Source organism: Delphinapterus leucas, chromosome 17 (genome assembly GCF_059928025.1).
Source record: "Delphinapterus leucas isolate spDelLeu-1000000601 "Yukka" chromosome 17, BTC_Dleu_Yukka2, whole genome shotgun sequence".
NCBI classification, from domain to species: Eukaryota; Metazoa; Chordata; class Mammalia; order Artiodactyla; family Monodontidae; genus Delphinapterus; species Delphinapterus leucas.
The window spans coordinates 38,838,626-38,855,547 of NC_143145.1; the positions used below are offsets into that span (position 1 = coordinate 38,838,626).

Genomic DNA, 16,922 nt, shown 5'->3' on the forward strand with positions numbered 1-16,922 from the left:
ACCTTATGTATTTTCTTGTTCAGATTGTTCCAGCTTTGGCCATTGGAACCTCTTATGGTTGGCACTTTTGTCCCTTTGACATAACCCCATCATTGTGGGTTTGCTTTTACTTTACTTACTTCCTTACTCCCTGACACTGTAAGATACTCTAGATTCAGTTTGTATATTTCCTGCCACAGTTTCTAGAATCCTAGGAGCTAGTTCCTTTATTAGAGAATGGTATTAGAAACCAAGATATGGACTGTAGATGTACTTGTTGCTACTGTGGCATATTGTCACGTTATTGATCCCTCTCAGTAGACAAAGCAAGGAGGTATATGTGTGTGTGTGCTAACTTGTGTATATACACATATCTATATGTATATCTCCATCTTTACCTATATTAAGCTAAACATGAATTCATACTAATGTCTCTGACTCTGATCCATTACCACATGGATCCTTCTATCTGCCTCCGCTTGTTTATAACTCCCCCCTGCAATGGTGAAAAACCTGGCTCCCTCCATCTACCACCCGTTTGCTAAATATTTCAGTTCCTGTGTGCGTGTATAGTGGTTTCAGAATTAACCCATATCCCCATGGGAACAACTTTATCAAGTAGAGCACGGTGCTTATGTACAGCGCTTTTTGTTTTAAGTCTTACAGATTCCACTCACTTCCAAGGTTGTGTGTGTCACATTCTGCATTCCATCCTGGGATCTCTTGACCACCTGAAATATGTTTTTAAATTTGCATACATTAAGTAAGGTTCACTCCTTATAGTATAAACTTCTGTGAGTTTCGACAAATGCATGGTGTCACGTATTCACCACTGCAGTATCCTGCAGAATATTTTCACCACCCGAAAAAATCCCTATGCTACACCTATTAAACTCTCCCTCTACCCCCAAGCCCTCTGCAGTTGCTCATCTGTTTACCATCTGTAGTTCTGCCTTTTCCATATCATGTAATTGAATCAAACAGTACTGGCTTCTTTCACTTAACAATATGCATTTAAGATTCATCTATGTCTTTTTGTGGCTTAATAGCTCATTTTTTCCCAAAATAGTATTCCTTTGGATGGATGTACCACAATTTGTTTATCCATTCACCTACTGAAGGACATCGTGGTCATTTATAGATTTTGGCAATTATGAATAAAGTGGCTGTAAACATTTTCATGCCAGCTTTTGTGTGGATGTAAATTTTCAAATCAGTTGGGTAAATACCTAGGACAGTAATTGGTAGATCTTATGATATGTTTAGCTTTGTAAGAAACTACCAAACTCTATTCCAGTGTTACACCATTTTTGCATTTCCACCAATGAATGAGAATTTCTGTTGCTAAGCATGTTCACCAGCGCTTAATATTGTCAAGTTTTTGTTTTGTTTTGTTTTTTGTTTTTTTTTGCATTTTAGACATTCTAACAAGTATTTAGTGGTATCTTGTTGTTGGTGTAACTTGTAATTCCTAATGACAAAAGGTGTTGGGCATCTTTTTATATGCTCACTTGCCATTTATGTATCTTCTTTGACAAGATGTCTATTCAGTACTTTTCCCCATTTTTAGTTTTCTTACTGTTTATTTTTAAGGAGTTGTTCATGTGTTTTGGACACAAGTCCTTTAAAATAAGGTAGTGTTTTGCAAATATTTTCTCAGTCTGTGGCTTGTATCTTCATTTTCCTAATGGTGTCTTTCATAGAGCAGTAGTTTTTGTTTCAATATCACCAATCGGTTTTTGGTTTTGTTTTTTTTCCAATGGATCTTGCTTTTGATGCTTTAACTCATCACCAAACTAAAGGTAACATAGATTTTCTCCTATGATTTCTTCCAGAAGTTTTCTGGTTTTGCATGTTATATTAAGTTCTATGATCTATTTCGAGTTAATTTTTGTGAAAGCCATGAGGTCTAAGTCTAGGTTGTATTTTTTTTCATATGGCCATCCGGTTGTTCCAGCACCCTTTGTTTAAAAGATTATCCTTTCTCCATTGAGTTGCCTTTGTGCCCTTTTCAAAGATTAGTTGACTGTATTTGTGTGGGTTTGTTTCTGAGCTCTCTATTCTGTTCCATTGATTTATCACTGATATATGTATCTATTCTTTTTCCAATACTACACTGTCTTGATTACTCTAATTTTATAGAAGTCTAAAAATTTGAGTCTTCAAACTATTTTTCTTATTCATTATTGTGTTGGCTGTTTTAGGCCTTTTTCCTTTCCATGTAATCTTTAGAATCATTTTGTTGACAATTACATGTTAGCTTGCTAGAATTTTTATTGCGGTTGAATTGAAGCTATACATTAAGTTAAGAAGAAATGATATCTTAACCATATTTTGAGTCTTTTAATCCGTGAACATGAATGTCTCTCAGTTTATTTAGATCTTTGCTTTTTCTCATCAGTGCACACAGATTCTATACATATTTTTTTAGACTGAACATGTTTTTCTGTGTGTGTGTGTGTGTGCGCCTTAAAAGATTTTTTTTAAATTCCAAATTCCAGTTATTTATTCCTGGTATAGAGAAAGCAAGTGAATATTTTATATTGCCCTTGTATCCTGTGACTTCGCTATATTCACTTATTATATAGTTCCAGGAGGTTTTTGTCGATTCTTTGAAATTTTCTAGACAATCGTGTCTATGTAGGCCTTTTCAGTCAGTCACATTATCCCTTTCTTCTAGGGCCTGTTTCCTCAGTGTTAAAATGTAGTTATATTTTGACCGTTAAAAAACTAAAGAAGAAATCAACAACAAATTATTCATAACCAGACTTCTTGATAAAATAGAGCCTTTGTGTCTTCACTTCATCATACTCTCTCTCCACCTCTTATCATATTGTGGCTGAAGTATTCTCCAGCAGTACTCTTTACAGGGCAACTTTCTGGGTAAGATGAGATCATTTTAGAACTTATTTAATTTGACGTGTCCATGGGTCATCAAAGTCATTTTGTGGCAGCCAGCTGGATATGCAGTTTTGAACCCCAAGGGAGAGCGCTCAGGCAGTTGGAGAATCAGCAGGCTTTCTGCATTTGGTGGTTAAACCTTAAGCAAAAGCGAGATTGCTCAAAAAGTGTCTAAAGAAAAGCATCAAAAAGCATCAGTTGCTGCTTCTGCTAGACCACTTCTTAGGTCACCCTCATTTGCCTGAGTAACTCCTTATCCTTCAGGAGTCATCTCAGCCATTGATTCCTCTGGAAAGGGGGAACTTTTCATGATACTCCTCCAAGGCTTTGGTCAGGCAAGTGCTCCTCTGTGCTCCCGTGGTATCTGTGTTTAGCTCTGTGACAATGCTTATCTCACTGTATTTATGTCTACTTTCTAACTTTCTCCACTAACCTGTACATTTCTCAAAGACAAAGACTGTATCTCAGCACACTGCCTTGCACACAGTAGGTACTTATAAATATTTAATCAATATTTATGAAATCAATAAATATGTGTATAAAATTGCTTTATAATGGGGTTTAACTGACTTAACCCCTTATTATTCAGCATAGTGCCACAAGATTATCATCAACACAGAAAGTATATGCATTTAAAAATAATAAGGTACATACTGGTACATGAAGTATTTCTGGAGCAATGCTTAAGTCAAGCATGTGATAAATATTTTGTTTTGGGGGTAATTGCTTGTTTTTTGCTGCCTTGACTTGGCATTTCTCTGCCCCAGAATGTCTTTTGTTATCAGGAGTTTCAGTAATGTAACTGCATGCTAAAATTAATATTGTTATTTTATTGTGATTCAGGCAGTCTCCTTCTAAATTGTATGTTTTGGAAGCTGATTTCTTAAAGTCATTTTATAATGTTATCATTTCTGAGTTTGTACAAGTGATTTCTTTTGTTAAGTATATATTAAAGTTTCTATTTGTTGTTAAACATGACCATAATGGAGCAGAAAAGGAGTAAGAGAAAGAAAGGATAATAAAAAGAAATTATTTTCAAAGACAAATTGGCTGTTAGCTCTATTTGTTCTAAGAACATAAGATAATACAATCCTAAATCTGTTTATATGAAAGCAATTTAGAATGCAGTGACACGAATACTTGATATTTCCTGTTGTATGTTTCTGTCAATTTTGTGGAATCAACAAGTGTTCACTGAGCTCCTGCTATTATATGCAAGTCATTGGGGAGATTACTGAATGTAGTCTGTCCCTTAAGAAACATAAATGTTGCTTATATAAAAATATAACATGGCAGTGGCTATAGTATTTTAAAATATATCAGTTTTTAAAAAAATCAGTGGCCAATAGTCTGTTTCTGAAAGGTATTGATAGTATGTTAGTAAATAAAATAATATTTTATGAACCTGTTTTATCTGTGTAAATCACAAATTAATGGAATTTGTTCTAGCCTTTTGTCTTTGGTGCCCTCTTGTGGATTTTTTATAAACTGCTTGTAACAACACAACAGTTTTTAAAGGTGTTATTTTTATTTTAAAATATTTGATTTTATAATCTTTATATTTTGTTAATCCTTTGACATGCTTTTGGCTGTGAGAGAAAAAAGAGAAGTCATGGTTAAGGTTGCTTTTACTTTTTAAATTTACTCTATTGTATATCAGTATTGTGCACAGGGGATGTAAGATAATCTTTTGTTTGGAAGCTTTTAATATAATGCCAGGAACTTGTACAGTCTTGCATCATGGAGCCTCTGAAGTCCTGCCCACACCCTTCTCACCATTTAGGTTTGTTGTACTGATGAACAAGTCGTTAATGACTTTCGGAGATCGTGAAAGCTTTGATGTAACTTTAAAACATGCCCATGAGCGTGCAGAAGGTTAGCATGCGTGAAGGCAGACGTTTCTGTTAGTTAAAGATAGATATGTCAGAGACAGCAGCTGTATAAGCTCTTCTGCTGCTTTTGCAGTGAAGTAGAAGGAACACCTACTTATATCGGTGGGAAGGAAGTTCATTCTTTGTACAGGTTTCCACATACTATAAGTCTTAGTAATATTTAATTGGTGAATATCAATATATTACTTTTTTAAACCTGTCAGACTTTGCCACAGTGCTTAAGGATGGCAGTTTGAAGGGGAATATTTCTGATGTTTTCTCAGTAGCTCTTAGCTCAGTTGGGTTGACTATGGTACTGAATGCGACCGAGTTAACCAGTTGATTCTGCTGTGGGCTCTTTCACTTGTAACACAGAAATAGTAGACACTGCAGATGTATTGAGAACAGAGGCAATGGATAAGTGCTATCCTTTACCAGATTTGGAAGTGGAATTTAAAGATAATGAATGCTCTGTTGGGTCACATCAGTAGTTTCACCTTGCTATAGTAGAGAGTGCCTTTAGTTTAATGGTACACAGGGCTCATCCATGATGTGAGGCATACAAGCAAATGTACAATAGTTCCCTTTGATTTTTGCCTTTTCTAACTCAAGAATGATTAAAATTTATTTACTGACACAGGTTAGCATGTGAGCACAACCACCAAGACCTGATTTAGTTCTGCATGGGGAGAAAAGTAAAACCTGCCACAGGTTTCCCCAATTTTATGCTCATTTCCTTGAAGTTGCACTGCACATGCCATGTTGATTTCATTTTTTTAAAAAATAATTTTTAAATATATATTTCATTTTATTTATTTGGCTGCATTGAGTCTTAGTTGCGGCACATGGGGTCTGTTGTGGCATGCGGGATCCTTCATTGTGGGGCGTGGGCTTCTCTCTAGTTGTGGCGCACAGAGCACACAGGCTCAGTTGTTGCAGCATGTGGGCTCTAGAACGCACGGGCATGTGGGATCTTAGTTTCCGGATCAGGGATCAAACCCGCGTCCCCTGCGTTGGAAGGCGGATTCTTAACTGCTGGACTGTGTTGACTTCTTATTTGACTCTTTCCCCACAAATTAATCACTAGAATTCAGTGCCTTTATCATGTGCTAAAGTGTCAAATTCCATTAAGTCATTTTTTGGTTATCAATAACTGGCATTATCTATTTTATTTTCTGTCTTCATCTACTCAGATTAGAGTCTTTTACAGTTTTCTCTTTAGGGTCAGTTTGGCCTCTTTAGGTCCAGAATATTGTAGTTATTTTTGATTCATTGTATTTGATGTCCAGAAAGTTTCTAGAATATGTTGTTTCTTCTTTCATGATTTCTTTTAGATTGGACTTGTCATTTAAACTGGTTTGTATAGGACCTTTTCGGCGCGGATTCTTTTTTTTTTTTTTTTTTTTTTTGGCGGTACGCGGGCCTCTCACCACTGCGGCCCCTCCCGTTGAGGAGCACAGGCTCCAGACGTCAGCGCAGACTCGAATCACCTCAAATCTAGATTTCAGTAACAACCTTCTGATTCCAGGCTCTCTTTCTTCAGTCTCCTTCTCCAGTTCACCCTTTAGTCCTCAAGGTTCCCATCACTCTGCCAAGCAGCGCATGCTGGCTCCCAGTGTTTAAAGCACTCTGTAACCTGTAGGCCATTCCTTAGTGCAGCCCAACTCACTTAACGCGTTCCCTTCCGGCCATAATAGTTCTACCTTTGTGCTTGTTTTTCACAATCTAGGGTGCCACTGTCTACTCTTTCCTAATTTTGGTCCTAGAAATTTTTATCTTAGAAAGATCCAGCTGTCTAAGGGGAGTAATTTAATTCTAAGGAGCAAGTGAGTCTTAATTCTGTGTTTTTTTCCATCCATCTTGGCAGCTTGTTTATTCATTGTTTGTCTTTTTGTAAGCTCAAGTTTAGTTGAATTTTATCTCTGAGAATGATGTGAGTTCTGGGTTGAAGGTTGAGTAGGAGTCCCTTTAGGGTGGATTTTAATTTTTCATCAGACACCCGGGGTGCTTCCATACTGAGACTGCATTCGACTAATTTCTCAGCATGGGGTTCCCCAGACCATGTGGGTAATGTTAGAAAACCCAAACCCATGTCTGTACATCCTAAAGGGAAAACCCCCCACCATATCCATTCCTCATCTTTACCTATAGCCCAGGTGAGGCAGACAAGTTTATATGTCATCTCCCTTATCTGTGAGTACGTTTTTTCTTGTCTGTCCTTTCACTGAGGATGTAGACTTTCAAGATTCCCAATTTTATGTAAGAGTTTCAGTTCTACTTTGGAGAGAACCCAAAGACTCTTGCCTTCCTTTATCCATTAAAATGGATAACCCATCACCATCGCACCCCCATCATCACATGCCCCTATGGCAGCCCTAAGGTCAGATTTGGCTTATTCTCACTCTAGTTCCTAGTTGTTTGGGGCTCTTGGAGATTTCCTTTACTATCTTGAAAGCTCAGTTTTGTATTTGTAGTATGTTTTGTTACATTATTCTTTGCTGTCAGTGCCATCCCTGATTAGCGCCTCTAAAACGTTTTACAGATATCTAGACCACTATAATGCAACTTTTTGTATAATTGGTTCACTTATGTGTCTTAAACATTCATTTTTTTCCTGAAAAATAAATTTTTTCATGCTGTAGTAGAATGCATACCCAATAGGAGTGTCTAATTGAATCAGTGTCACTAAGATCACTGTTCTGTATTGATAATGTACTGTTATGTAATTGTATAGGTAATAAAGAAGTATTTAATATCATTTCAGGAAGAGAAAATAATTAGAATATTTCAAATTAAAAAGACACCTATTTATCTAAGCATAGTCTATCTCATTAATGTTAGAAATGACAAATGCTTTCTAAAATGTTTGTGTTAATATCCTTTAAATCAGTCAGATAGTAGCTGAATATTTAGAACATCCTTTAAGGTGGTAGATATTGCAAATGTAAAGATACCTAGTGCAAAGGCTCTGATTATTTCTCAGACTGTTATAGCATAAATCTGTCTTAGCAGTGGAGTAGGATTTCCTAATGATGTTTTCAAATATTTGTATTCCATGTGGATTTTATGATTCATAACGTGGATTATCGTCAGTACTCTGTTTTGCATTCCTGGCACATGATGACCACTGATTGAAAATGCTATTGTATTCCTTACTGGAATTGGCCGCTTTCTACAGTGGGGAAGCATCTGCTCTGCATACCTTTTTCTATAAAGTATCAACATGTTTTTCTTCTGCTTTTCTCTTGTAAGGAGTAACAGAGTATATATAAATGAAGTATAACTTTGGAAAAACATTATAAATAACTGTTTTATTATGAAAATGTTAAAGTATCAAATGGAAATTTTAACAATCATCTAAAATATTAAGAATAATTTGACTTAATGATTTAAAGAAGTAAAAAGTGTTACTGAAAAGTTTTCAAAACCGTCACCAAATTTTTAGTGTTTGATTTGCTAATTTCATAAAAAAGAACTTCTCATTCCTTCCATACTTTAGTAATTACTGTTTGGATGCCACCCTCTCATTAGTGAATTGAGTGCTCATTATTTTTTTCATTACTGGTTTTTCTTTTTACTGTCAATTTGTAAATTGGTTTAACATCCTTTAGCAAAGTGACTATGTAAGTGAAAATAATATGCAGTGAAAACGATCCCTTCCAAACTTGATTTAGTGCTTTTATAATTTTATAGATTAAGCCAGTTATGTGCATCCGGAGGTGCAAGCTTCATTATCCCAGCATAGATTCAAGTCTAATCTACAATACAAGAAAATTTTAAAGTATTATTTCACACCAACCAGATGTTGTGTTTCTTGTTAAATTTAACGGTCACAGCACTGAATCTTATAAGGATAAGAGATAAATGACTCACACATATAAAAACAGATTTAATGTTTGGGGAATTAACTGGTTTGCAACCACGATAAAATAAGGTATTAACTTAGCAGTAGAGTTTTAAAAAGAACTGATAGAAAATCAACTTTTTTCCTCCCTCCTTAGTGGAGTCTACTAAAAAGAGTAAAACCTTTTTTATTAGCTTTTTTGACCAAGTGCAAATTAGTTTACTTATGTGTATGTCAGTTTCTTCATCTCTTAACTTAGCAAAATGAAGCATGCTCTAGCTAACCTGTAATATAAATTAAACTAGAGTTGAGAAATAATTTAAAATTTAGAAGTCTTATACAATTGGAAGTTAGATATTGGGCTTTAGAATCAAACAACCTGGTTAGAATCCTTGCCCTTTGACTTATCTGTTATATGACCTTGGACAAATTATTAAACCCATTTGAACTGCAGGTTCATCATTTACACAACGGGGACAATAATATCTCACAGAATTAATAAAAGGATTAAATAGGAGTGACCTACAAAAAGTCCTTAGTATAGTGCTTCTAAGTCATTGATGATAACTATTTTATCATTATTCGATAAGTGATCAATTGAATAATTCTAATTAACGGTATTATTTTCCCTCCCGATGTTTCTTTAATAGCCATTCTATGTTTTAAATAATTAGTCGGTTTAAATAAAGTTCTACAGTAGAACCTTGCATAACATTCTATGCTCTAGCACTAACTCATAATGTTAAACTATAATTTAACATTAATATAATAGATTATGTAATGAGAATAAGGCTTTGTATTGGATACCAGGTATATAACTGTTAACAAGATCTGGTTACTGCCCTTATAATAGCTTTTAGAGTCTATTTAATAGATTTGGACAAGTCAGGGGTACAGACAATTGTGTAATAAGTGTATGATGGGCATAAGCACAAGGTGCTATAGCAATACAAAAGCATGACACCTAATTCAGTCTCGGGGTGTCTAAGCTGAGAAGGGATGTCTAAGTGTAGTTCTGCTATAAAAAAGAAGTTCTAATATAAAGCACCCCCACTTGTGTATATATGTTAAATGTTATAGTCTTCTCATCCTTTAAGACCTAATTTAAGGGCAGTGTCCTCTGTGAGGCTTTCTTCATTTGACAGAGGTGGAGTCAGAGGCTGTACTTTTGGTACTCCCATTGTACTTTGGCAACACTTTCCTTACAGCGTTTAACAAATTGCCTTGTAATTTATTGTTCACATGTCAGTTTCTCTTAGACTTCAGACTTGTTAAAAAAACAAAAATGGAGCAAAACCGTTTCTTATTCATCTTTGTATTTCCAATGCCTGGTTCACTCCTTGACATAAGTTTACAATAAATGCTTGTTGAATGAATTAGGTAAAAATATGAATTGCTTCATTTATTAAATAAATTTTTATCAAGTACCTAATATATGCCAGATGTTCTAAGCATTGAGGGTTCATCTGTGAAAAAGGTTTCTTTGCCTTTATGAAACTTATACTGGTAGAAAAACCAGGTACAGGCTATGAAGAATATAGAAGGATAAAAGATTGATGGGGACTTCGATTTTGGAATGGTGGTCAGAAAAAGCATCACTAAGGAGGTTAACATCTAAGTGGAGACCTGAGTTAAGCAAAAAATAAAACTGTCTTAAAGAAGAGCATTCTAGGCTGAGAGAACAGCCAATTTAAAAGCCCAAGGAGGAACATGCTTAGAATGCACAAGAAATAGCAAAGGAGGCCAGCCTGGCTGGAACTTGGTGACTGAGAAGGAATGTGATAGGAGATAGGATTGGCAGATATTACTGGGCCAGATCACATTTGGCCATGATAAAGATTTTGGGCTTTAATGTAAGTGTGATGGGAAGCCAAAAGCAGGGTTTTGAGCAGGAGCGTAACATGATGTGATTTGTCTTTTGAAAGGATCCATCTGCCTGTTATGTGGGAGACTAACGGGGGCAAGAGGGGAAACAGTGAAAACTTCCAGGAGGCTGTTCTAATAGTCCAAGAAAAGACAGTGGCTGTGACTAGGATGGACCAAGTAATTTGTATGGGACTCTTTGGGCGTAGGAGCTGGTGACATAAGCTTTTAAAACTGTAAACCTGCACCTCTAACTTAAGCATTCAAGTAGATCAAAATTTAAATGTAAGTAAGGTGTATGTACTTGCTGGGATAATGGGTTAAGAAATAAAGGAGCTAGTTTCTTAGTCCCAGCTTCACTTTTAAGTAGGTGTGTGCCCTTGGGGAAGTCTCTTACTTTCTGTGGGCCTTGGTTTTTTATGTATAAAATGAGGGGTTGAATTATTAAAGATTCATGATTTTATAATTCTGTGATAAAGTAAGTATATAAATGAATGCTTACTGTGTGTGGACTACTGAATGAAACACTTTAGTAGATTCAGAAGTACTATAAGGCACTCTTATCCATGGGTACTTACATTTATAAAAGATTTTATGAAACAGTTACAATATGAGATCATAATTTAAATGCAAAAGTGTGTAATGCAGGTTTTATAAATTCTAGAAGTTTAGAAAAGAGGATAATTAATAAAGACTGAATTTGCCATAAAGGTAATAGATACTTGATCTGGAACTAGATAGGATTTAATTAAAATGAATTAGGAAAGAGCATCCTGGGTAGAAAAGAAGATGTGATGTGAGCAAAGATGAAGTCTTTAATGAGCATATGGGTTTATGGCAGCTGGAGACTCAGTTGAGGTCAGCCTGACTCTATTGAATGATATGTGAACAATGGGAAAACAGGACTGGCCATGTAAAATAAGATAACATAGAGGACATTAAAATCTAGGCAGCTTTGTTTAGCTTTCAGTGCAGGCAAGAACTGGGAGCCGTTATAGATTCTTCAGTAGAAGAATATTATAATACAAGTAGTATTCAAGAAAGATTGGTATAGTATGTATACTTTGAAGAAGGGGTGAAACTACCTTATTCCTAGTAGCATGCAAGCATTTTACATACCTTTTCTCATTTAATCATCATAACACCAATGAAAGAAACTAAAGTTCAGAGAGTTTAAATAGGTTCCCTAAAGGTCTTAAGGCTACTAAGTGAGTTGAGCCAGGATTTGAACTAACATCTGTCTGATTCTAGGAGGTCAGGGTGCTCTTCCTGCAGTAACTCAGGCATGAGGTAAGGAGGAATATACTCAGTAGCAGTGGGAATGGAAAAGAAGAGATGGAGCTGAGAGAGAATTTTTTGAAGAAGAACTTGTTGACTGATAGTGTACAGGGTATGAAAGAAAATAACCCCCAAAAGACATTGCAGTTTTACTCTCAGTTAGCTAATGAAGATGACTGTGCTTTGTAGTGGTTATTGTCGGGGATGGAGGCAGACTGGAGGGGGCCAAGGAGATGGATGAAATGATCTCGTTTGAGAATGTTGAGTTTTATTTTATTTTTTATTTATTTATTTTTTAGAATGTTGAGTTTTAAACATCATTAAGCATTTAAGTAGTAAGTAAAGTCAGAAAGATGTCAGGATTTGGGAGTCCTCAATATATTAGATAGTTGAATGCATAAGAATGAAGAAGTCTTCTAAAAGAAGAGAAGCTCATGAAAGAAGAGCAGAAGACTTTGAGATATAATGCTGAATTTATCCTGTAGGTTGAGGATGAGGAGGGCTATCAAACAGCTGAGAACAACATGGATGTTCCTGTTTTCCAGTATTTGCATTTTGACCTCTGTCAGAACTTAGGTTTTGTTTGTTTGTTTCTACTTCAAGTGGAATAGATATAAATTAATTTCAGTACACGATCAAGTTTTTCTAAATAGCACATTGCTTGGTTTCTCAAACAGAATTTGTTAGTTTAGTTTTATGGCCCTATTCCAGTTTATCTTCTGGTGAACATTCTAAAGAGCATTTTTTGGTTCATACTTACATTACTGACTTGATTCTTCTGTGAATTTACATTTAAAAGCCAATGGCTAGGATATGCCAACAAAAGCACAGGCAACAAAAGAGAAAAAATAGATAAATTGGAGTTCATCAAAATGAAAAGCATTTGTGTATCAAAGAAACTATCAAAGAGAGTGAAAAGACAACCTACAGAATGGAGAGAAATATTTGCAAATCATATATCTGATAAGAGATTAATATCCAGAACATAAAGTGAACTGCTTCAGCTCAACGACAAAAAACAATCTATAACAACAATGGGCAAAGGACTTGAATAGACATTTCTCCAAAGAAATACACAAGTGGCCAATAAGCACATGAAAAGATGTGCAATATCACTAGTTATTAGGGAAATGCAAATCAAGCCACAATGAGATACCACACACCCATTAGGATGTCTGTTCTCAAAAAGAAAAAAAAAAGGGAAAATAACAAGTGTTGGTGAGGATGTGGATAAGTTGGAACCCTGTACACTGTTGGAATGTAAAATGGTGTGGCCAATGTGGAAAACGTTTTGACAGTTCCCCCCAAAATTGAGAATTACCATTTGATATAAATTGCACTTCTAGGCATACACCCAAAAGAATTGAAAGCAGGGACTCAAATACAGACCTTCCTTAAATTATGATGGGGTTACGTCCCGATAAGCTCATCTTTAGTTGAAAATATCGTTAAGTTGAAAATGTATTTAATACACCTAACCTACCGAAAAACATAGCTTAGTCTAGCCTACCTTAAATGTGCTCAGAACACTTAAATTAACCTACAGTCTGACAAAATCATCGAACACAAAGCCTATTTTATAACAGTGTGGAATCTCACGTAATTCCTTGAATACTATACTGAAAGTGAAACACAGAATGGTTGTATGGGTACAGAATTGTTGTAAATGTATGGGTTGTTTACATCCTTGATCACGTGGCTGATGGAGCTGCAGCTTGCTGCTGTTGCCCAGCATCAGGAGAGTATCGTACTGCATATTGCTAGCCCAGGAAAAGTTCAAAATTCGAAGTACGGTTTCTACTCAATGTGTATCTCGTTTGTACGGTTGTAACGTTGAAAAATCCTAAGTCGGACCATCATAAGTCGGGGACCATCTATCTGTAGATACTTATATACCAGTGTTCAGAACATTATTCATAATAACCAAAAGGTGTAAACACCTTAATGTCCATTAACAAATGAATGGGTAAACAAAAGGGGTGTGTGTGTGTGTGTGTGTGTGTGTGTGTGTGTACATGCAATGGAATATCATTCAGTCTTAAAAAGGAATGAGATTCTGACATCTGGTACAACACGGATGAACCTTGAAAACATGCTAAGTGAAATAAGCCAGACACAAAAGATGCAAAAGACATGCTTCTACTTTTATGAGGTACCTGGAATAGGTGAGTTCATAGTAACAGAAAGTAGAATAGAGGTTACCAGGGATTGGGTGAAGGAAGTAATAAGGAGTTAGTTTTTGATGGGTACAGAATTTCTGTTTGAGATAATGAAAAATTTCTCGAAAAGGATATTGATGATGATTGGACAACTTGGACAACACTGTGAATGTACTTAATGCCACAGAACTGTGCACTGAAAAATGCTTAAAATGGTAAATTTTATGTTATGTATATTTATCATAATTTTTAAAAAGCCAATGGCTTTTGTACAAAGTTATAAACATTGTTAAAGCTGTTATAATAGTGCCAACATGTTCTGTCTTTAATGTGCTCTCTTTTGTTTATTTTGTTGTATATCCTTTGTTAATAATTTTCCTGTCTTAATCCTTATTTTAAGAACAACTAGCAGCCTGCTATTTCATCAAACAATTTCTGTTGCTTGAGCTTCAGTTACCTAAAGCTCTAGGTTATTTTGGATAACTTTTGGGTCTTATGATAACACTGTATTTATGTCCTTACATTAAAATTAGTAGTGATAGTGGTATTTTTCATTATTAAAATATAATATGTTCATAGTATCGTAAGATATCCATCTGTGTTAGAAAAGTCTTCCTTCACTGCAGTGTTTTGTTTGCAGGATGAAGATGAGCTGGACTCCCACACCATGGTGAAGACTAGCTCGGAAAGCGTGGGCACCATGCGGGCCACAAGCACGATGAGTGAAGGGGCCCAGACCATGATTGAGCATAATAGCACAATGTTAGAATCTGACTTGGGGACCATGGTTATAAACAGTGAGGATGAGGAAGAAGAAGATGGAACTATGAAAAGTATGTGGCTTTTTCTTCCCCATTGAATATTAATTTTCTGTTTTGAGAGTATACTTCTATAGAAAGCAGGATAGTTCTGTGTTGCTTGTTATAGCCAGTTGTAGAAAATTTTGTTTCTTGGCTTTATTTAACAGTGAAAGGAATATGGCACAAGTGAATTTTCAAAAATTCTTTTAATATAGCAGAAAGTAGCACATCTTTAACTTAGTGTTATGGAACTTTTTTCGGTTGAAGGATGCTAACCCATAATTTAATTTCTAAAGTACTTTTTGAGATAAAAAGATAGCGTTCCTAACATTTACTATTCCAATTAAAAACGTGAACCTAAAATTCTGTTCCAAATAATACAACATAATATTATTTCATGTTGTCTAAGTTATCAGTTAAGCTGCAGTGACAGAGGGAAGCAAGCCAAGGGAAGAAATAAGGGCTATAAGGTGGGAAAAGAAGAAACACTAGAAAGAAGAATCAAGAGACAGGGATACTCATGCAGAAAATTCAGTTCAGTGCATGTTTACTACTGCTTGTCGTGTGCTAGGCACAGTGCCAGGGGCGCTTCAGGGCTGAAATGACGATTAAGGCGTTCTCTCTGATCTCCGTTGCTTACAGAGTGATGAAGACAGAGATGCTTTCACAGGCTAGCATTTCTTTTTGTATAAATATGGCTCTTTAAGTTGCAGTTAACAATGAAGGACATTGTGATTTTTCAGTTATAGGCAAAAGCAGATTAATTACCTCCTGATACCTACTGGCCTTTTTCTTCCCCCTACCACTCTAGTCCTTTATGGTCAATGTCAAAGTCTAAGCACAAAGCTGTTTTTCACTACACAGAACTACTTCTCCACGGCACAAAAGCTGTAATACATGACTTCTTGCATTGTAGAACCTAGAAAGTTATAAAGAGTCAAGTGATTTGCTGATAGGGTAAAATGGATATAGGTAGGAATTTCCTCTCTGACATTTTTGTTTTCTTTTTGCCTACCCCTTTCTTTTTGCTACTCTCCCTGTGAGTCGGCTTGATAAGTCTTACCTCATAGCTTCAAGTCATTTGGCTCACTGCCGTTGCTTTCTTCACATTTCTTAGTATACATAGCCCATTATGGTTGTATACTTGAAAGAGAGGGCCGAGAAGCACAAGATGAAAACAGATTGCCACATAGTTAATCCTGGGTGGGAAGGAGGAGAGGGGAGTGAATTTTTTTTATCTCCCACGCTGATAGGTTTCTTGAGCCTTTGCCCTGAAAAGCAGTCTAAGACTTGGATTCCTAGCTGGGCATATTACTAGAATAGGGCTTCTGCATCCATAACAGGCTCACCCAACTACATTGAATGGTCTTGTGGCCTCCAAAGCTAGCTAGTGTGAAGGTACAAGTCATATGCCTTGCAGATCAGAAAGACAGATAAGATCATTTACAACACATTTCCCATCAGCATGTAGCATCACTTTTCCGCAGCTGATAAAATTCTTTTAGTCAAGTTTTATGATTCTTAACAGACCAGTTAGAAGATCACTGGGTGCTTTGTTCTATCTTTAGAGAGCTACTGAGTTTCCTATGAAACTACATAAACAACTTTTTCCATGTAGTCAATATAGTTGAACATCAGCATTTAAGCAGTGGTTTAAAAATGAGTATTTATGGAATTGAATTCATGTTAGATTGTTATATTTCAAGGAAGAGATATGTGATAATGATTTATCAGACCTCATGCTTTAAAATTATAGCACAGATTTCCACATATTTCATGTAATGACTTGCAGCTTTGACAGCCACAGAAATCATTCAATTTATGTCATAATTTTATGTCCTAAGTATGATTTTTTTGGTCACAGAGATTTTATTAAAAGCTCATTTTTAAAATGAGCAGATAGTGGTTTATGTAGTTGTTTTATATGCTTTATTTATTTTATTTTTATTTTTCTAATTATTTTTTATTGGACTGTAGTTGCTTTACAATGTTGTGTTAGCTTCTACTGCACAGCAACGTGAATCAGCCATACATACAGATATATCCTCTCCATTTAGGACCCTACAGTGCATTAAGTAGAGTTCCCTGTGGTTGTTTTTTTTGTTTGTTTTTCTTTTGCGGTACGCGGGCCTCTCACTGCTGTGGCCTCTCCCGTTGTGGAGCACAGGCTCCGGATGCGCAGGCTCAGCGGCCATGGCTCACGGGCCCAGCTGCTCCGCGTCATGTG

General features: G+C 35.9%; 1 protein-coding gene across 2 annotated transcripts in view; it reads left to right on the top strand.

The window, feature by feature from the left end:
- Nucleotides 1–16,922, top strand: part of STK3 (serine/threonine kinase 3) — a 324,808-nt gene that overhangs the window by 217,312 nt on the left and 90,574 nt on the right. For both annotated transcript variants that reach the window (XM_089898863.1, XM_022584720.2), the window contains exon 9: nucleotides 14,536–14,728. In XM_089898863.1, coding sequence (XP_089754989.1) covers nucleotides 14,536–14,728 — 193 coding nt within the window. The remainder of the gene's footprint in view (nucleotides 1–14,535; nucleotides 14,729–16,922) is intronic.